Source organism: Tinamus guttatus, unplaced genomic scaffold, assembly GCF_059628265.1.
Source record: "Tinamus guttatus ecotype Peru unplaced genomic scaffold, ASM5962826v1 Tinamus_guttatus_pri_ptg000409l, whole genome shotgun sequence".
Taxonomy (NCBI): domain Eukaryota; kingdom Metazoa; phylum Chordata; class Aves; order Tinamiformes; family Tinamidae; genus Tinamus; species Tinamus guttatus.
Window position 1 is genome coordinate 775,509 of NW_028288943.1, and position 21,946 is coordinate 797,454.

General features: G+C 39.7%; 1 protein-coding gene across 1 annotated transcript in view; it reads right to left on the minus strand.

The window, feature by feature from the left end:
• Positions 1-19,754: 19,754 nt before the first annotated feature.
• The window catches only part of AHRR (aryl hydrocarbon receptor repressor), a 59,557-nt gene continuing 57,365 nt past the window's right edge, over positions 19,755-21,946 (minus strand). Inside the window, exon 10 of the mRNA XM_010214312.2 lies at positions 19,755-20,871. Coding sequence (XP_010212614.2) covers positions 19,755-20,871 — 1,117 coding nt within the window. The remainder of the gene's footprint in view (positions 20,872-21,946) is intronic.

The window sequence follows — 21,946 nt, forward strand, 5'->3', positions numbered from 1 at the left end:
ATATATTCTCCGAATATGTGAGCATACACTGTCCACGCGCTCCCTCCCCCTGCCTCCAGCCAGTTCCTTGACTCTATTGCTATCTGGGTCCAATCCTGCTAACGGACAACAGGTAACCAACCAGAGATCGGTGTGTCCAGCCTGAGTTTTAGGTTTCTCTATCTGCTAATCTGTTATTCCTAACTTTCACAGTTTCTCACTCCTAACTTTCACTGTTCCCACAACTTCCCACAGTTTCTCACGGTTTCTCAGTTTTCCACATCTCCCCGTTTTTTGTTTTCTAGCACCAGGCATAGTTAAGGACCCAAAGCGCAAAAGCCAAGGAGTTGGCTTTGGCTACGCTGTAAAACCTCCCAACAGTTCAGCAAGTTCTTCTTCTTTCCTTCAACAGTGGTGACTAAATTCGCATTCTTCTTTAGAACAGTTGTTATCGTTCTTTCCGCTAAGGCACATATCAATTGTATGAGACATGGCAAATACATACAAGGGATTATGATTACAGTTAGTACTATACATCCCATTACAAATATTCGTTCAAGTCCAGTTCCCCAGGTGTGCCAAGGTTATCCAAACATTCTCTCGAGGTTGAAGTGGTGGTGCTGGCATTGTAGTGATCACTTTGGTTGCAGCAAGTCCATAGAGGATTAGTCCTCTGATGATTGTTGGAACTCTTCCTCGGGATCTTCTGCTCTCTCCACAGCCGTTGGTGTTGATAATGCCGGCTTTATCTAACGCGCTGGTACCCAACGGTTTTGTCTTGCAACATGACTACAAGCATACCCTCGCCCCCAGGTTATTAGAGGTCTTCATTAATTTTACGTAGATCTTGTAGTAATCGCGATTTCCCGCTTTTCTTTTTAATGACAAACATAGGCGTGTTCCACGGGCTGGTGGATGGCCGAAGGTGCCCTTGACGTAGTTGGTCTGCGACAAGTTCGCGAAGGTGGCGCAGCTTCTCCGCACTGATCCACCCACACTGGCTTGTCCGTGAGCCACGTGAGGGCGGCAGTCAGCTGCGCGTCAGTGGCCCGTAGGTAAAATGCAGTGTCCTCACGCGAGCACCCCCCCCCCATCCCCCGCGCTTCGCGTCCCGTTTCCCCCGTTAGGCAAAATTCGCCCATCTCGATGAGTTAAAGAGCGGCATTGATGTGCGTAATGCCTTCCCTTTTCACAGTGGGGCAGGGTCCTGATGCCGCAGGCGGTTTACGGCGCCGCGGACAGTCTCGCTTAAAGTGACCCATTTGTCCGCACACATAGCAAGCCCCGGAACCCGCCGACCGAGTCGCGGCAAGAGACGCATAAGCACCGGCAAGCATCTGCAACGGATCACCCGAGTTATCTTCCATTTCCTGCCCTGCTGCTTCTCCTATATCGAAATCACCGTCCTGCAACGCCTCACGCCTAACCGTTGCCCACGGATTCTCGATTCTTTCCCTTTTACGATCCCCACCCCGCTCCACGGGTGGTGGCACCACAACCTCCTGCAATCCCCCGTCCGGGGGGAGGGGAGGCCGTGTGTGAAGACCCGAGGCTGAGGGGGGGCGGATAAGTATGCATTGGTGGATAGCGGTCCTCCGCAAAGGTGGCAAAGATAGCAAAGATCCGCCTTGAATCGCTTGGAGCGGGTGGGGGAGGTGGGAACCGTGCTCCCTTCTATCCCTGTTTCTGATGTAACTGCATATTCTTGCAATGCCTCACATACAATACGCCACGAGCGCAACAGTGATGATGCTGTGAAATCCCCTCGGGTAGCCCAGTCCCACAAAACATCACCAAACCCGTCCCAAGCTCCGGGATTGCATATTGTTGTCTCACTTAAAGCGTTACAATTGTCTAATCCCCATTTTAAGAGACAGATCAAATCCCCAGTTTGGATATCCTGACCTCTCCCGGACCTATCTAAAACATGCTGCATAGTCTGCAGTAACTTTTCCTGCTCCTTTGTCATGGATCCCCCCATCGTCCTTGACAGCTAGGCTCCCACGTCCCAGTGCCAGAGCTTCCGAGGCTCGCACTCTAACCGCGCCAAAGCTTCCAAGGCCCACAATTCCCAGTACTGGAGCTTCCAGGGCCCGCAATTCCCAGTGCTGGAGCTTCCGAGGCTCGCACTCCCAAGTGCCGGAGCTTCCAAGGCTTGCACTCCCCCGTGGTTCAGAGCTTCGTTACCGTTTATCAGTTGCAGCCACGCAGATGTTGTCCTTCGTCTGTCCTGTCGTCCGTCGTCCTGATCTTCCCTGTTTGCCTATCTCGGTCCCTGTTCGGGTGCCATTTGTGGGAGTCATCAAAAGGAGCAGGAGCTTAAAGGTTTTAGGACCAGAAGCCGTTTTATTTAGCATCAGACCAAATTTATATATTCTCCAAGTATGTGAGCATACACTGTCCACGCGCTGTCCACGCGCTCCCTCCCCCTGCCTTCAGCCAATTCCTTGACTCTATTGCTTTCTGGGTCCAATCCTGCTAATGGACAACAGGTAACCAACCAGAGATCGGTGTGTCCAGACTGTGTTTTAGGTTTCTCTATCTGCTAATCTGTTATTCCTAACTTTCACAGTTTCTCACTCCTAGCTTTCACCGTTCCCACAGCTTCCCACAGTTTCTCACGGTTTCTCAGTTTCCCACAGGATTGTTCTGTAGAAACATAGCAAGAGGAAGATAAAAATTGAAGACTTAATACTGCAGTATTTGTTGCATCATTTTGCAATCTTGTAATCTTTTCAGTCTTCTAGCTGAAAACAAAGATAGTACTGTTGTGTCGCAGCAGTCAACATACAACCTTAACATATAATCTTAAGCCCTCACTAGATAGCAATTAAGCAACGGCTACTAATAAATACAACAAATACTTATTTCCGTTATTGGGAAGAACTTTCACTTCTAAGCCATACAAAGCCATACAGTTACTACAACAACTTTATAGATGTGCATACTAATGGCTGGGAGTATTTAAAAACTCTACGGTATCACAGTGGCGGCTCGATTAAGATCCTTGAATTCTCTTCCTTGAATCTGCTTTGGGCAGCTAGTCACATACACACAAAGAAACGACACCTTCAAGGTCAAACAACAGGTATCTGTTTTGATATGTGCTGCCTGGCCACGCACATCTGAAAAAGAGATGTCTATACTATGCATAGACATCTGAGGCAGTGAAATACCTTTACAAGACAAAACAAATAGTTCTGGATGGCACATTAGAACAAAATAAAGTTGCAATGATCAAAATGAAATAGATAGCAAAAATTTCACTAAGTAATCTAAATCAGGACATCTTTGCACACAGCAATTCATGTTTAGGTAAAGGCTGTAGTTAGAATGGTCTTACCTCTCAAAGAAAACCTTAAAAATCAATGGTTGAGTTGAAACCAAGCCGAAGTATAAAGACAGCTTCTGATATAACTCCCTATACTTAAATATTTCCTACTACAAACGCATCTTTTCAATGGTAAGATAGTAGGAAAGCCAAGAAAAGTCTCTGCTTCAAAAGACATTTGAAGACTAGTGAAACAGGTTGTAAAACAGCTAAACGTAGCAAGCCTGAGATCATGTACATTGCCAAACTGTGTCTTTATCAGAAAGGAAAGTTGTATACATTTTCTGATTCAAGACTGATTCAACTCAGCATGCCCTAAACAAATGTGACATTGCATATTTTCCTTGTGTTCCTGCCAGTCATCACTCAGGGTCACATTATCCAGTTTGTAAATTCTTTGGTAAATCCACACAGGCTGTTCCTGTCACCTCTGTCCTTCATGTGCCAGTAAATTACCTCCATGAGGACTTGCCCCATAATCTTCCCAAGGTCTGGGTCAGCCTGTAGCTATCTGGATTCTCTTTCTTAACTTCCTGAAGACACGCATGACATTTGCTTTCTTCAAGTCATCAGGAAGCTCCCTTCATCACCATGACCTTTCAAAGAATGAAGAGCAGCCAGCTTTCTCAACACCAGATACATTCTATCCTGTCCTGTGATCTTGTACATGTTCAGTTTGTTATTCCTGCTAATCTCATCCTGAACTGATCCTGCTCTACTGCACATAACATTCTCCCCTAAACTTTGCAACTGCACGCAAAGATCCAGGAGCAGAGTTTACCAATAAAGACCAAAGCAAAAAAGAAAAAGTGAAATATCCCAGCCTTCACATGTCTCTCATCATGAGACTATTCGCTCTATTCAGCAGTGGTCCCAAATTTCTCTTTTGCTGCTGTAATACTAGGGGACTGGAGCATCTCTCTTCCGAGGAAAGGCTGAGAGAGCTGGGCTGCTTTATCCAAAGAAGAGAAGACTGAGAGGGGATCTTATTAATGTATACAAATGTCTTAAGGGACAGCATCAAGAAGATGGGGCTATTTTCAGTAGAGCTCAGCAACAGGACAAGAGGGGATGGGCACAAAATGAAACACAGGAAGCTCCACCTGAATATGAGGAAAAATTTATGACTGTGAGGGTGATAGGGTACTGGAAGAGGTTGTCCAGAGGCGTGGTGAAGTTTCCTTCTCTGGAGATATTCACAACCCACCTGGGTGTGATCCTGTGCATCATACTCTAGGTGACTTTGCTTGCAGGAGGGTTGCACTAGATGATCTCCAAAGACCGCTTCCAACCTGGGCCAATCATTCTATGATACTGAGAGAAGCCTTCGCATTGCCCCTACATCCCTTTAACTTCCAGCAAAACTTGGTCTCTCTTAATTCTACCCCAAATACTTGAGCAAAACAAATTGCTTCTTTGTAGTCTGTCTCTGCTTCTACTGTCCGTATGCTTCCTTATTGCATATAAACCTAACTTTGGGTTCCCTGTTAAGATACACTGCTACACTCACCCATTTTCTTGCATTGGTCATTTTTGTACTGTAAAGAGGTTTTCTCGGAAGGGTGATGAGTTCTTTTGGGCTTCTTTGCCTGATTACTAGTTTCCTGAAGAAGCCAAGTTTGTTCTCATGAATTCCAGGATCGTTAGTCTGATACTTGACTTTCTCATTCCCTTGATGATTTTAAATTCTTATCATCTCAGGTTCATTTTAACTAAGGCTGCCATTCACCATTACATTCCAGACCACTTTTGCTTTCTTTGCAGGTAGCAGCAGAACACTTCTTGTTGGCCAGCAGAACACTTCTTGTTGGCCCATGCAACAGCTGCATGAAAAACTGGGCTCAGTTCGCATTGAGATTGGTTGCATCTTGCCTTGATGCTTTCTCAGCAGACGTCAGGGTGGCTAAGTTTCCCTCCAAAAGATGGAACCCTCAGTTGGAAGACTTCTTCCAGTTACAAACCCTCTTCCAGATGGCTGGTTTCAGCCTATCTGATCAAGTGGAGGGACACACAGCTACCATGATATTCATCTTGTTGGCCTTCTCCCGAAGTCCTGACTTACAAGGTCTCAACAACCACCAGACCGTTCAATAGCAAAGCTCTATGCAGTCACAGTGCTCTTGCATACAGACAGGCATTTCCAAGCAACAGTTATAACTTCAAGGACACAATAAATAGATCAATCTGAAAAGCCCCATCTAGAATAAGGAAGTAAATATTTGGGCTTATTTCCAAATTGCAGCTGCTCTATAGAGCAACATTAAAATCAGTTTTTGGAAAGGAAAATACTGGCATAAGCAGAATTCAGAGACTAAATTAGGCTAGAACTTCATATGCTTTAATACTACACTGTGCTTATACGTACCCTTACGCCTCTTAAAAGAGTTTATGATGACCGCAAGCTCATCAACTCTCTATTTTGAGGAACTGGTTACAGAAATTACATTATGATGACATTTTTACTCTGAAGCCCAAAATAAAATGCCCATAATCTTTCTTCTTTAGAGAGTAATGAAATACCAGATTTTTTTTCCTTAATAGAACAAACCAATCTCTTCCAAGTCTCTTATCTATGTATAAAAATGCATAACCATAACCATATCTCAGTTTGGCCAAATATGGGTGCTAGATCTACTTTGTCATATGCGAACTGTTACTTGCTACCAAGTATGATCCTTAATTATATCCTTAAATTCACTCCTGTGTCAGAAGGGAGCTTTGGACTTGGCCCAAGTGGGAGATTATGCTCTGTCACTATGACATTGCATAGAAACATACAGCTGATAGAACAGTAAGCATGAGCTCCTTCTAGATGAATACTTTCTAGAAATTATTATTTTGTAGTGGACTTGACAGTGCCCTTACCATCTAACCAAAGTACAAATTACTGTTGAGGGATATAACACACTTGCCAATTAACTTCACTCTTGATCTTTCCCTCCAGTTTTTCATATCCTGCAGCAATGAGTGGAATTGTTCTTTTTGGTGTTCTGCTTGTATATCTGAGCATCTCTTTCAGTTCTGCTTGAAGTCAGTAGGCAGTGATATCAAATAGTTATTTCCATACAACCTCCTCCTGTCTTGCATTACACAAGGCTGCCTACATGAAATGTGGCATCACTCATTTATGCCAAGAATTCCTAGGATTCTGGATCATCTTTTCCCTGGAATTCTTAATACCTCAGATTCTTCCAAAAGATGACCTCTCAGTACTACACTTTGGGAACTGTACATTAAAGATTCACATGCGAAGAGACGTGTCTGTCCAGATTTGTATAGACCAAGGTAGTTAGATCTTACAGCACATAGACCTGCTCTGCTAAGAAGCTCTTTACAAAGATTCTGACCAATATTGTTCAGAACACTGTGATGAGGACTTACAACATAGTGCTCAATGTTGTAGAAGTTACTCAAAGTTTAGTTTGAACTGAAAATTAATGGGTCAGATTAGAGACTAACAGAGCTCAAAAAGGGTTTTTGCCACCTTGTTTTGAAAACCATCATATCATGAGGTACAGTTCATAGAGGTCATCATATCCATAGGATCATAAAGTGATTTCCTATCCAAAAAAGTACCACTGTGTTAGGAACCTACAACACAATTCATCCTGGTCTGTTCTCTGTTGAACCTAAGTAGTCTATGTAACCTTCACCCATTTCCATTAAACCACCATAACTTCCATAAAGAACAAATTGTAGCACGTGGATTCTTCTTTTAGTTGGCAGTAAGCAGCCCATATGTAGTAACAAGGGATATAACTCAAATCTACTGTATCAAGATGCAATTTTTGTGTATGGGCGTTAGTTTTGCCCTTGCTCATGCCAAAGGACTTGCTAAAGAACCTTACCTTCCACTTTTACCAGTGATTCAGCATTCACTTTACACTTTGTTGACTGAACAGAGATGGAGACAGCTGTATAGATTTTCAGAGAAATTTACTTCCATATTAACATACTTTTTTTTTCCCCATTTACTTAGTCAATTTCTGTAGTTATCTTAAGTATCTCCAGAACCACAAACCAAGAAATTAGTAATGTCTAGGGAACATCATCAGTCTGACAATTCCCTTCTTCTTGCATTTCAAATGCGAGTGGAAGAATCTCTGAAAATAAAATATTTTGTGTTATTACTTAGAATTTTAATGTGTTACATATCACTAAAGCCCTCTGAGTTCATTTACTAATTCAAATCAGACCAAATATCAATTATATTCAAGTAATTCATAAACTTACATGAGGTACTTTGTCTTATAGAACCTTCAATCTAGGAAGAAGAAATAGGTTTGTATTAGATTTTCTGATTAACATTTCAGAATAATAACTGGTCTAGTCTTCACTGGAACTCTGTTCAGAAAATGGGCGTGTGCTTTCATTTTTCCTAGAACAGTGTAACCTACCATTTTATAGGTATATATTTTTGCAGAGGGAATTTACTTGCATATAAGAAAATTCTGAAGTTGAACAAACTAAAAATTGTTAAAGTAAAAGTAGTAAATTTCTGCAATGCTGAATTCAGACTGTTTAAACATTTTCTTAACCTCTCTGGAAAATGAAAAATGTTGCATATTTTTAAAGAATTACAAGTTGTTTCCTACAAAACCATTAGAAAGAAAGAAAACAATATAAATCTCAAAAGCAAAAAGATATCATAATCAGAAAGAAATTTGTCTATCATAACTGGAAATCCACAAAGAATTACAAGATGAGAAACCACAAGTATCTTTGTAGAGGTGAATTCTTCAGGAACAAGTCATCTAACAATGTGTAGAAGAGATGACCTTTACAGTGCTCAGGATAATAAAGGCAAACTTTAAAGAGGTGTGTGCATATAAGATAACCTAAAAATAACAACATAAAATTAAATTGTGTCTAAAATATAATCTTTCATTTCAAAAGAAATAAAAAAGCATACCATCTAGAAAACAACAGCAACAATATGTCACTTAAAACAAACAAACAAACAAAAATCAAAACAAACAACAGAACAACAACCTTTGTATTTACAGAAGCGATATGTTCAAACTGTTTACCTAAAAAAAAAATTACTCAGCATTTTGAGAAGCAGCCTCTTTCTAAGAGCAGCATCAGGGTGCAGAATTTATTTCAGGTTAGTGATACTGACATCACTAACAAAGCTAATCAGTCAACATACGGAGATAAAACTTTTCAGTATTCAGAAGTAGTCTGGATAAATATTTTTGATTAATCCTGCTTTGAGTAGGTGTCCAACAACTCAGTTAACCAAGAACAATACAAAAGCTCTGTACATAAACGCAAGCATTCCTGCAGATCTGACTGATAGAATTTCAAGCCTCATTAGGGCAGCTTCTCTTAAAATAATGCTTTTCAAAGTAAAATTTAATGGGAAACGCAGGCAAATGAGATCAGAATCATTCCACAAATGCAGGAATTCTTCTAACCTTTTTCTTGGCATGTTGTACAGTGACTGCACATCTCCTGATCTTTAAAAATAAGGAGTGGTAGGAAGCTTTTAAGAACCTCTCCTTCATTCCCTACAGATTCTAGATTCTTAGCTTTCTGAACATCTCTGCACTGGAAGTCCAACAGGAAGGGATAAACATACAGTGCTTAGGCAGAATGATGAGGCTTAGGAGAGACAGAGCTATATCCTATATCATAGAATCACTGCACCTTCATTCATTGTTACATCAAAGGGGTCAGAGAAACAGTGTAGGAGGTCATCCACATTCCATTAAGAACAGCTACACATACATGAGAACAATTAATTTAAGAAGATTCATATGCGCAGGTATTCCTTACTATATTCAGCTAAATTCAGCAGTTCAGATTTGTACTGTCTGCTCTTGATCTACTGCTTCACATATTTAATAGGTGCATTAGAATACTATAAAAAAAATAAATAAATAAAACCTACTAGAACAATATAAATACAATACAATAACACCATACAAAGAATGTAACACATTTTAACTCAAAAGTTTCATGTTCTACAGATGATAGAACTTTTAAAATTGCCATAAAAACCTCCCAGATTTAAAAGCCAGCAAGTAAAGTCTACGTATATGGCAATCAAATTCACCACATTGCAGACAACTAACTCTTACAGGGCCTGGCCAAGTTCTTCACCACATTAACAGTCTCTCTCACATACAGGTTTGCTCTACCACAGCTAAACTAGTACCACACAAATTTCTATGAGCATAGTCCTAGTACCACAAGCTCATATTTAGCCTATATTCTCAAAAGATATCAAGAAATTTACTCACTTCACAATAATATGCATTTTTTTTCAGATTCCAGCTTAGCATCTTTGCTTAATTTCTTCGTTTACACTCATCCTGCAAAACTAGATACATAGGAAAATGAAAGTCTACTTCTTGCTTAGGTATTACTTTTCAGGAAACAACTTGGGAGCAGAAAGGAAGGAATTGTTACTTAGACAAATCACATACGGTAAGCTGAATTTTCCAGAGGAAACATAAACTCTTTCATCACTAGAACACTCCGTAAATGTGGCTCTTCATGTTTGCCTTTCTGAAAACACTTCATGGAAGCGCTGAAGACAAAGCACCCGATGCTGGCACCTCCCGCTCTGAGTGGCTGAAGAGGCAGAGGTGCCTCCGCGGTGCCTCTCAGTGGGTGATTCAGCGGGCAAGGAAACCAGCTGGAGCCACGCACATCCTGAGAGAAGTGGACAGCGAGAACACCCAGCCAAAGCTCAAGCCCACCACATCTGGCACCTCCTTCCACCGCTCCTGCTTCCTAAGAGCAAGGTCGCTAAAAGTGAAGCACTGGCAGGAGTGCCCACCTCCCGCATGCAGAGGTGTCTGTCCCAATACACAAAAGGAATTGGTTACTGACCAATAACTGTGTACTAGCCAACCAGAGGCAGAAATGGGGCGAGGTGAATTGTTAAGGTAACTCTCTCAATGAGCTGCCCCTTTTGCGCATGCTCCACCCACCCCCACTTCGTCTCTCTTTCTCCCCTCTCCCTCGTCTCCCTCTTTCTCCTCGTACACCCTCCTCTCACCCTATCTCTCCCCCTTCTTCCCTCCTCTCACTTCTCCTCTCTCTCTTCCCCTCCTCTTCCCCCCTTTCTACCTCTCTTCTCTCCTTTTCCTCCTCTTGTCCCCCCTCCCATCTTCTCTCCTTCCCCTCCTCTCCATCTCTATCTTGTCTCTACCTCATCTGTCTCTCCTTCTCTTCCCCCTCTCTTTCTCCCACTCTCTCCCCGTCTCTTCCTCCCTCCTCCACTCTCCCCTCTCCCCCTTTCTCTCCCCCATATCTCTCCCCCTTTCTACCTTCTCTCACCCTCTGTCCCCCTTTCCACCCTCTCTTTGCCTCTCTCCCTCCCCTTTCCTCCCTCTCCCTCTTCCCCTTCCCCTCCCCTCTTTCTTTTTTCTCCCTTCTCTCCTCCATCCCTCTCCCCTTCTCCCCCATCTCTGCCCTCTCCCTCCGCCCTCTTTCTCTTCTTCCTCTCTCCCCTCCTCTCCCCCTTGTCCCCTTCCCCTTCTCTCCCCTCCTCTCTCCTTCTCCACCCATCTCTCTCCCTCTCTCCTCTTTCTCTCCCTTCCCCTCTCCTCCCCCATCCCCCTTCTCTCCCCATCCCCCTTCTCTCCCCATCCCCCATTTCCCCCTCCCCTCCACCCTTCTCTCCCCCTCTCCTTCCTCTCTCTTGCCCCTCCCTCTCCTCACTCTCCTCTTCCTCCTTCCCCCTGTCTTCTCTTCCCTTCCCCCGCTCCTGTTTCCTTCCTCTACCCTCTCTCCTTTCTCTCTCCTGTCTCTCCCCTGCCACCTCTCTGTCCCTCCCTATCTCCCTCTCCCTCTGACCTCCTCTCCTGCCCATCTTTCCCACTCTCCCCTTGCTCCCCCCCCCACCCCTCCATCCGCCCTCTCCCTCCTCTCTTACCTCTCCCAGCTTTCCCCACTCTCCCTCCACCTCTCTCTCTCTCATGTGCGCTCCCCTTTGCCTCTTATGCTCCCCCTCACCTCTCACCCTCTCTCACCCATATGCCTTGCATCCTGCCTCCTTCCCATGCAATCTCCTCTCAGGAACGCCTCTCACCCACAGTCTCTTGTGTGTGCTCCCCTTCTGTCTCTCTTGCACATCTCTTCTCCCTCTTGGGACCTCTCCTCTGTGTCTTGCGCCCATCCCTTCTCCTCTCTCTTGCATTCATCCCCTCCTTTTGTACCTCTCTCTCACATGCATCCCCCTCCTGAGTGCGGTGCCATGTAGCTCTCCCTCTCTCTCTCTCTCTCTCTCTCACCTGTGTGCCCTCTCTCTCATGCATGTACATGTGCTCCTCTCCTTCTCATGCATGCACCTCCTCTGTCTCCTTCTCTTACATGTCCCTCTCAGAAGCATATGCCCCTTCTCACTTGCCGGTCTCTAGTGTTCCTCTTTCTCTCCCCTTAGGCAGGCTTTTCTCCCCCTTTTGCACTTGCCTCTTTCTCTCCTCCTCTCACCTATAACGTGCCTCTCCCTCTCTTTCTGGTCCTTCTGCCTCTCTCTCACCTCACACACATCTTGCAGCTTTGAATGTGTCTGGTCAGTGAAACATTAACTCCTGCTGGGGAGGATTGAGAAAAAAAATAATCCTGCATGGTTTTAATTTAAATGCAAATATTTATTTTAAAATGTTTTCATTTTACATTTCATACTGATAATAAATGCAAAATATAATTTAGGAAATACAGTTGAAAGCGGACTGAGGAAACAGTACAAAAAAACAAAAAACAAAAAAACAAAGTGCACCTGTTTTAATAAAATTCCAAAATATAAAACCCACATTTTACTATTTCAATTAGCCTGCTATTGATATATTTTGAAGCCTATTATAATTGTTGTATACAAAGCAGCATAGTTGATAGGGGTAGGTTACACATTGTGAAAAGAGCTGTCATTCATTTTGCCCTCTTAGGAGTTGTTTGGTTCACTGCCCCAAAAGTAGCTATTTACAGTAAAAATTTGTGTGCCTGCTATCTGCTTGCATAAATAGATTGCCTAAATTGCATACATAAATGCACACATGCACAAATTGTTGTATTTTCAAATCATATGGATGATTTTATGTTGTTCTCTTCAGAAATGTGACCTTAAAAGCAATTACATCAATAATGTTAGTAGATGGTCAAGCACTTCTTCTATGGTCTTATTTTCAATTTTGTTACTTTGCAAGGGAGCAGGTCTGGCACTTCCAACGGGTGGATTAAAAGCAGATTTTTGAAGTAGATTATGCCCCTTTTCAAGGTTTCAAGGTACTAATACTTTTAATGTACATTTCTGTAACAGTCAGAGTTCTTCCCATGATGTCAGACTAAAACTTCATAGTTGTTCTAATCTCAAAAGCTAAAACAGACTCACTGAAACACTGCATTGTAGTTTTTGCATAATGCTCTCATACCCTTCTTTATAAAATACAAATATTGAAAGTGCACTTGCACAGCAAAAGATTAAGCAAATGTAGAAAAAAAAGAACCAAAAGAGAAAATGGTTTTCTGGATTTTTGACACCAGGTCTAAACACAAAATAATTTGTCAGTACATATTTGCAGAACTAAACTGTTGGTGGTAACTCACTTTCTTGGCAGTACAGCTTCCTTAACAGCATATATTCCACTAGCAAAGTTACTCTTTTTTTTTTTTTTTTTTTAAGTCTAGGTGTAGTTACTCTAATACTTTTTTCAGTACCTCTGTCTTGTTAAAGGGGTGGAGGAAGTGGGGGATTGCACTTTTGCATAACATTGCTCTTTTGGCAACACTTTAAAGTAGAATAGAGGGAGGGCAGACAGTACCATCCTATAAAATTACAGAGGTAGAAAAGGTGCAGTTAAGAAAAAAGAAGAACTCTTAGATAGATTCAACCAACTTTAGGGAAGAAAATGTTCTTCGATTATGTTAAGAGGCTGCTGAGATATATTGAAGAACCCTTTCAGAAAAGGGAAAGTTATTGACTATACAGAGGAAATATCTTTTTATTCATGATGAGAGTAGAAAGGAGATTGAATACTCCTACTGAGAACTGAGATGCCTTTTGCCATTTTCAAGTACTTTTGTAGAATTTTTTTAAAAAATGTCACTGGTTGCCTTGAAATATCCTCATGTTATAATAAGAGAATAATAAGATAAAGAAGGGCAAAAGCAATAGGTAACTTAAAAAAGAAGAGGAAAAGTGGCAGAATGTGAAATTAATATTTCTCTTCTGTGTGAGATGGGAAGCTCAATGAGAACTTTGCCATAATCTATTAATTAGTTAAATACATAATTTGATGACACTAGCTAAGTAGCTGATGTTTAGGTTACATTACATTGCCATGTTTTTACATTTTCCTCATTCTAAGACTTTGGAATAGCATAATTCTGTTAATATAAATATAAAACTGCAAGATTTTATAGTTACACAGCTGTCAGTGGAGCCCTGTAGCATCATCATGTTCAAGATGCAGTGTTAGAACACTTTATGAATGATTTGGCAAAAATGACCATCAGAAGAATAGTTAATGCAGAAGCTGTTTTTATGTTTTTCTTTTCTTTTCTTTTCTTTTCTTTTCTTTTCTTTTCTTTTCTTTTCTTTTCTTTTCTTTTCTTTTCTTTTCTTTTCTTTTCTTTCTTTCCTTTTTCTTCTTCTTTTTCTTTTCTTTTCCCAGTATTTCCAAGACTAACCCCAGGTATGGAATAGGAGCACTTCATGCATCCTAGAATGATATTTTCTGTCTACAACTAACAGAAAGTCAACAACTTAGTGTTGAATAACCTCAAAACTTGTTTTCAAACAATTCTTTTTGGCCTGAAGAACTATACAAATTTACAGGAAAAAAAAAAAAGGATTTTAGGTTACAGAGTTACTGACGATGGATGTCGAAAAAATGTCATAGAATGCATACACCTTGACAGCTGTAGATCTCACAGAGCGATTCTCCCCACTCCACCTCAAAAAAAAATTATCGATGATCTTCTTTTATTTCTCACCAAACTCTCTATGCCAAAAAAGCAAAAACACAGAAAAGGACACTGATCTCTATATGAGTTTTTTGATCAATGATGATTTGTCCAGTACTATTAACTTAAATATACATTTCAAACAAAAAAATTAAATTATATCTAAATTCAAACTATGTTTAAAGAAGCTCAAATTGATCTCTGTTTAATTCTTAATGTAATTTGCATTTGCATAACACTTGAAATATTGTTACATTTTATTTTATCAATGTGCATTCTATATAACCAGAAAAGTTGCTGATCACAGTTACTTACTTCAGATACTAAGGTATCTGAGAAAAATTTTATGGGAGTAAAGCCAATATAAATCTAAAAAAAAATGTTGAATATTAATATTAATCTTGATAATAAGATTATTAATAAGAATGTTAATCTTGAAGAAACATGGTTACTGAAATCAATGGGGAGTACATAGTTCTTGGGGAAAAAAAGTGACAAGATGGTCAAAGAAAACAGAAACAGAAGGAAAAGACATAGTACCTTGTTTTCGGTGGGGTGAGAGTAATGTAGGGAAATGTTTTTTATAAGGACGAGAGCATATTGTCATATACATACCAAGTATAAAAACATATTTATCATTATGGTAGGGACCATGAACATAAACTAGTTACAGCCCTCTTGCAGTGAAGCTGAAAACCTTGCAACTGCCACCTGAGCTTGGCCACCTTGCAAGCTTCATGTTACAGAAGTCTCAGCTGTGCTGTGATTTCACATGACACTTTGCAAGGATTAAAAGGGAGGAAAAGCCTCCAGGCCTCCTAGTGAGAAGTCTTCTACAATGTGGTTTAGTTGTTTGTAGTTTTTAGATTTTTTCCTCAGTGTAATCAGAGAGTCTTTTCTTTCCATTTTGAATATTCAAGACAGCTAACAGAAACAAGGGAGGAGTAAAAAACCGGGGGAAAAAAAAGAAATAGAAGAAAAAAGTCCCCCAAAATTCTATTCTTCCATCATTCTGGGTTAGGATTTTTTAGTGACATCACACTCTTGTGAAGGAAAATGAGTAAGCTATTCTTTTCTCCTCTTCCTAAGGCAATGTATGTATTCATAGAGGAAAATTAGATCTTTTTACTATTTAAGTTGAAATATCGTACATTGTTAAGGCAAATTAATGGCTTTTGTGAAATAAACGGGTGACTTTGTCTTACTTAAATTCCAATATGGCTTCAGCACAAAGGAGTTAAGGAAGGCTTCCAGACAACAGAAGCAGATTTATCCACACCTCAGGTGTGGTGCCCTCAACCTAAATATTTTAAACACTAGGAATATCGATTGCACATGACATGTCAATCTCAACACCACATCTAAGTTCAGCACTAAAGGTCTTACTGTATTTGCTGACACATTCATGTCATACCTCCATACAGAGGAGGCTTGTGTTCTAAGGATTTTAAGAATGCATAATGTATTCTAATGAAGAGCAAATAAAATATATACTTTACACTACCATATTACAATTGGGTAGTGTGAAGTAAGTCTTTCCTGCAGAGAATGTAGGGACAGTCCTTAGATCTCCCACTTCACTTCTTAAATCTGCAAACTGAGGACCAACCAAAACCAGCTCATCCCTTGTATGCTCCTACCCACATTCCAGAATTTCAAAACAATGCTCTATTTTGTTTTCCAAAAATTCTAAAATACATTACTGATACTGTTACATACTGGAGAGATGCCTCAGTTTTTAGCCATAGACTCAACTGCATCCCAGCAAATTCACAGGAAGAAGGAAAATCCTCTCTTTGTACTACACAAGTTTACCTCTCTCTCAGACTGGGGCAGGTTCTCAGGTAAAAACAATGGCTTGCAATGGTGTACTTCATTTGGAGTCATACTTGTACAGTGCTCAGCAGCTGTCCACTTACAGGTAAAATTAGGCCAAATTCTTAAGCGAGCTTCAGTACTGATATTCTCTGTTTTCTGTGGATTAAGTAACTCTTACAGGGAGACACTTTTCAAAGATTTTAGAATTCTTCACCTTCCATGCTGAAAAACAACAACAAAACCCCCTAAAAGCCCAAAATAAGGAGTTAATGCTATTTCAAGCTCTGGAGAATTCACAGCTTAAGAAGTTTGAAAGCTGTACAGAAGTCAAGTAGTACAATGTATCAGGCACACACTGGAAAAAGAAAGGCATTTCCTTTAGCCCGAATACCCTTAGTTTGAATCAGGCAGCATCTGACCAGCTTTTGTGTCTGAATTTTTTTTTAATGTTGTTAAAATAAATATATTGGGAGGCTCCTAAAACAGATTTTGCAGCAGTGCTTGGGGGATGCAAATACCAGCTCATTAAGCATAAAAGCTAAAAACCACTGATTGAAAACATCTTAAATCCTACTTCTAAATGTTTTGAAGTTTTTTTTTGTTTTAATAATGCCAAAACAACAACCATTAGGAAAAAGTAGCAACTTAAAACAACTGCTCTGCCTTTGATGCTGTATGCTGATCGGTTTTCATAGGTTCATTAATGTCTGCAAACGTTTTAAAAAGATTAAATCAGTGATAATTTAACAGAGTAAAATATAATGTCAGATATCAGTCCAGACTCAATCCAGGGTGCACTTTGTGCATTAAAAAAGATGATATCTTTTGGGATATCTATAGGAATTATATCTGTATATTAAAACCAGATAATAAGTTTTTTTTTCCTTTGTTTTTCTCTGTTCTTTCCAAGTGGTGCAATATGCCAAGTGCTTATAAGAAACTGATCCTTGTTCACTTGTAACAGCAGTTAGTGACTGTCCAAAAAGAATAAAAGGTGCCAATCTTTTAATAAACTTATTTCTTAGACAACTGCATGAATATGTGCGATAACTTAGAACAGAAAGAATTCCTTTTTTTTTTTTTTTAATGAGACCTGAGATTAAAAGCTTGGCAGCAAAATATATGGAGTAAATTCAAATATATTGCATAAGATAAGTTACCTTGTATCTTTCTTGGATTCAGACTTTATGGAAACATAAGGAAGCTAACATTTGCCCAGGCAGTAGCCAACAGATGACCTCTTGTTTTAAGGTAAACATTCATTCATCCTCCTAGAAGGAAGTTACATCTCACACAGCTGATCAGTTTCCTTTTTGTACAGAAGCTTCAGCTGCCCTTAGAGAGGTGCATGGTAGTGCTAGACCAGGCCCAGAAACTCTGAGTCAAAGAGTAATTAAATGAACAGCTTTTTAGCAGTCATGTTGGCATGCCCTCCACTTGACCCTCGCCACCTATCCCCATGCTACACTGACTCCACACTACTCTGCTGCGCTAGCACATGTGTGTAGCTGCACAGCAACTGGATTGGAGAACGCAACATGATTCATCACACAACTCTATGAGGTCCTATACTGTCACAGAAGCAGTGATGACATGAAGAAATAAGCACTGCTATTACAAACTATGGCCTAAAAGATGTCTCCATAACAAGTTGGCCTAAATGTCTGCAAGAGTCTAGAAAGAAATACTGCTATTATTTTTGTAAACAAGGCATTAGCAACAGGGAGATTTTGCAACTCCAATGAGTTATGTGGGGCTATATACTATATACAATACAGTAGTATCTGATTTGCTTGCCTAGAACCATTTGTGTGATTGATCTTAACTTTATGTAACATGAACACTGACAGACCAGTGAGGTTCACGCTATCAATCAGCTCCATCTCTGAAAGAGGTCGGATGTTACATTACAGCTACTGGTAGGAGCATTACGAATATGAGGGCTGTCTCAAATAAAAGGCAGCATGTAGCCAACAAAGAGTAGATTCACCTGAAACAGAAACAAGACTTCCTCCTGAGTTAGGTACAATCAGATTAATTAGGACAGATCTGAGCTCTCCACTCTGGCCTTTCCGTGGGGAATTTTTGCAAGACAGTCATCAAAAGGTGCATGTGTAAGTTATCTCAGGCATTTCAGTGTAAAGTGCAGTATTTGAGATTAAACTGTTGGTCATAAGCACTTAACTGACGTGCAGGAGAAGTATATTTTTCTGCCAACTCTAAAGTACAGGCAGGAACCTCTATCAAAGAAAGACAGTTGTGGAGAATAGCAGTCTCCTGGGTGCCATTCCCTCTGCTACCACATAACTACTCCACTGCATGAAACCTATGCTTATCCCATATTTTTACAGCACTAAGGAGAAGTTTATGCAACTTTGCTGGTTTGTAAAGCCATGTTCTCAGTGGTTAGTAGATATAAAAATGAATACATTATGATTATTTATAACATTTTGAAAATGAAAACATTCACTGAACACATTTTTTTAAAAGCACATATACATCTAAGCTTTTAAAGACTGTTTTTATATATGTGAAGGTGATGTGAAATTAAAATAGTGCAATCTTAAAACAAAAGTTAGTGCCTGAGTTTTAAACAGCAAAAATGGAAGTCTTGGGGAGAGTGAGTTCTTAGCAGAAATATAATGCTATCTAGGTACAAAGGAAAACATGGATCTGTTTTCAAAAGAACCAACATGGTTATATCCAGTTGGCTCTCCATGATATTAACTTTTTCACTGGGGACTGAAATTATGAACCTTTTAAAAATACCTAATTTTAGTGTGGGACTTTTGATGTCTGGTGACAGTAACTGGCTGCTATCACTCAAATTAAAAAACACTATCAAATTTTAAAGTGCATTTCCTTTGTAACTGTTACAAATATTATTTCCCCAATTATTTCTTTCTGTTTTTTCTTCTCATGCACATTTAACAACATTTTGTAAATCATTTATAAAAGTGGACAACACCCCATTATTCAGTCTTTCAAACACCAACATGAAAGACTTAAAAATGGGAAAACGTGTACTAAAACCTTACTATTGTCAGGGAAAACAGGGAAAGACTTCAGCACCTGAAATAATGTTCAATAAGTTTTATTAAAATTATTTGATTTTAAATTGATGGTAACATTTCAAAATAAAAAATTGCATCTGGGAAATGTTTGCCTGTTGTGACTAATGCTGAAATAAAGGAGAAGCTGATGCTTCTTATTGGAGAAGTTAAAAGTAATGCAAAGACAACTAAGGAAAATTTTGACTATATAAAAGACCATAAATATATTGTCTTTGCACAGAGGCATCACAGCAGCTTGTGGAGGCAGGAGAGAGAACAAAGGCAAGAAATAGAAATAGCCAGACCTCGTTAAGAAATTTAGATTTACTGTAGACAAGGAGGTTGATATAGGCAAATCAGCAGGTACATCTGTGCAATTACTAATGATTTTTCTGTATTAATTATTATTTTTCTACATCTGAGGTTTTATCTCTCAGTGTTTCTGAAGAGTGCTAAAAAATGGCAGTACACAGGGGTGTGTGAGTAGAGTTGTGTGTATGTGTCTGTATTTCTTACATACGCACACACACATGCAAATACATAAGTAAAACCTTTCCACTGGCTTTTAAATTTTAGTAACTCACTTAACCCAACTAGGAGAGAATCTACAATTTGTTGCCTTAATGTTATAAATATTTCAAATGTAATAAAATCTACTGTAAAAATGTACATTCGGTCGTTTTATGAGGCATAGGACCTGCTAATGTATTTTCAGAGAAGCTCCTATTCACTCCATTCTGTCCATTATCAGACAATGGTGGAGAATCCAGGGGCTCACGCTTTATTGCTTGAACCAAGCAGGGATTTTTGAATTCACATTGCATTTTTAAAATCTCATTATTCTGCTCTTTCTCTTCCACTGAATTTGGGTTACAGAACTGATTGTAGAATTCGGTATGTGGTCGGTCCGGCAAGCTTTCCAAACACGCAGAGTTCGGAGGGCAAAATGGAGCCATCTCCCTACTCCATAAGCCCTTACAAGACCTGCTCAAATTTATGTTGTTGGGATGATTTGTTACAATGCATTGCCAATTATGCTGTGTATAAACACAGTGCCTTGGTTTCTGACAAGGTGAAATTTGCTCACAGAGGTCCGGTTCTGTTTTAAGGTGCACTATATTGGAATAACTGAACAGCTGCTTTCTTGCTGTGCCACTGTCATCCAACCAGGCTCGATTTTGTGATGTCAAGAAGTTATCAGCAATGTTTTCAGAATCAGAATCATACTCTGTTTTGATAGGCATATCAAACGGAAACACTACATCACAAGGAGACCCTGAGGATATTAATGATCTCTGTAATTTCATATGATCTGTAGGACAGTTCTCTATATATCGCTGTTGTAAGCCTGAATGAGATTGGCAGCTTTCTGCACTCCCCCAGTAAGAAGGGCAGGTGGATGCAAAGCTTAAGAAACTTTGGTCTTTGTTATATAATGATCCAGCTCTTCTGTTTGAACATGTGTTCATTCGTTGATTTATAGAACAAGGGTTTGAGTTCCTTGGAGTCCAACTGCTGCTTGTGGTACAGTTGTTTTGAACACCTAAAAACGATGTATTAGAACTGAGAGGTTCCTCTAGCACAAAACACTCATCATTTGTATTAGGTTCAAACTTCACTTTGACATTATCTTGTTCATTTTTTACTGCTGTCCAGTTAAGATGCTTCAATTGGCCCAGGGTTTCAATGGCACTGTTATAAGAAAGTCCTTCCAGGTTTCCTTTCAAACTGGCAAAATTGCTGGGTATCTTCCGTTGCTTATCTTCTTCCCTTTCAATAACAACAGAGAAAAGGAGTCAATCAGAGGTTTTCTGTGATATTAATAGAGTGGTCTGACACACCTTACAATGACATTTGTCATTAACTTAATATGAGACTATCACACTGTGGTCTATATAACATTTATATTTAATCAGGAGAGAAAAAGTAGTGGGCATACACCTGGGCATGAATGTGTACACAACTATCTTTTTGTGGCACTATTTTGTTTAAATTATAACAGGTAATAGGCATCTTTTTCATTTTGGGCACATATTTCACAAAGACCTTATATATTATAGTGCTCTGCATGCAGTTTGGTATTGACACTCTCATTCTTCTGTTAAAAATATATTTAACAAAGAATCATAAGAACTTTCTGGTTAAAGACATTTGTGTAAGAACTATGGTGGTCCTCCACTTTGAAAGCACAGTCAGAGGAAGGGAAGAAAATGTATCTATAGTTAAAGTAGTCAAAATTAATCAAAAGGTTTGACAAAGAAAGAGAATTGCTTCAGTATCTATGCTACCCACAGCATTCTTGGAACTTCAACTAATCAGGCAGGATCAATTTTATAAACCACACTGACTATGAGGGCAAGAAGTGGTATCAGAATGAGAAACTTGGCATGAAAAGATGAGGAATTAATGAGGGTTTCAGATACCCTTTTTTTTTTTTTTTAGTTCATTGTCAGAAACTCTTTTCCTTGGTTATGGACTCAATGTGCAAGAATTTCCAGTAGAGGGAGTCCATTCTCTCCACAAAGAGAATATCCCATTTTAACAGATGTGCACCAAGTAAGGAAAATATCTGATTTCTTTTTCTGCATGAGATATTAAGTATTTTCAATCCTCTGCTCAATATTATTGAAGTGTGATCATCTAGAATCTCTCAAACAACACACGTTCACTGCAGAATGAGCTTTTCAGAAAATCATCTAACTGCAAAACAATGGATTGGATAAAATGAAAAAGCAATGAATGCTTACATCTCAAATAAAGATTTTTGCAGCAAAAGAGTATCTAGCAAACATTCTCAAAAGAATATATGTATCCAGGAAGACATTTTAACAAAAAGTATTATTGT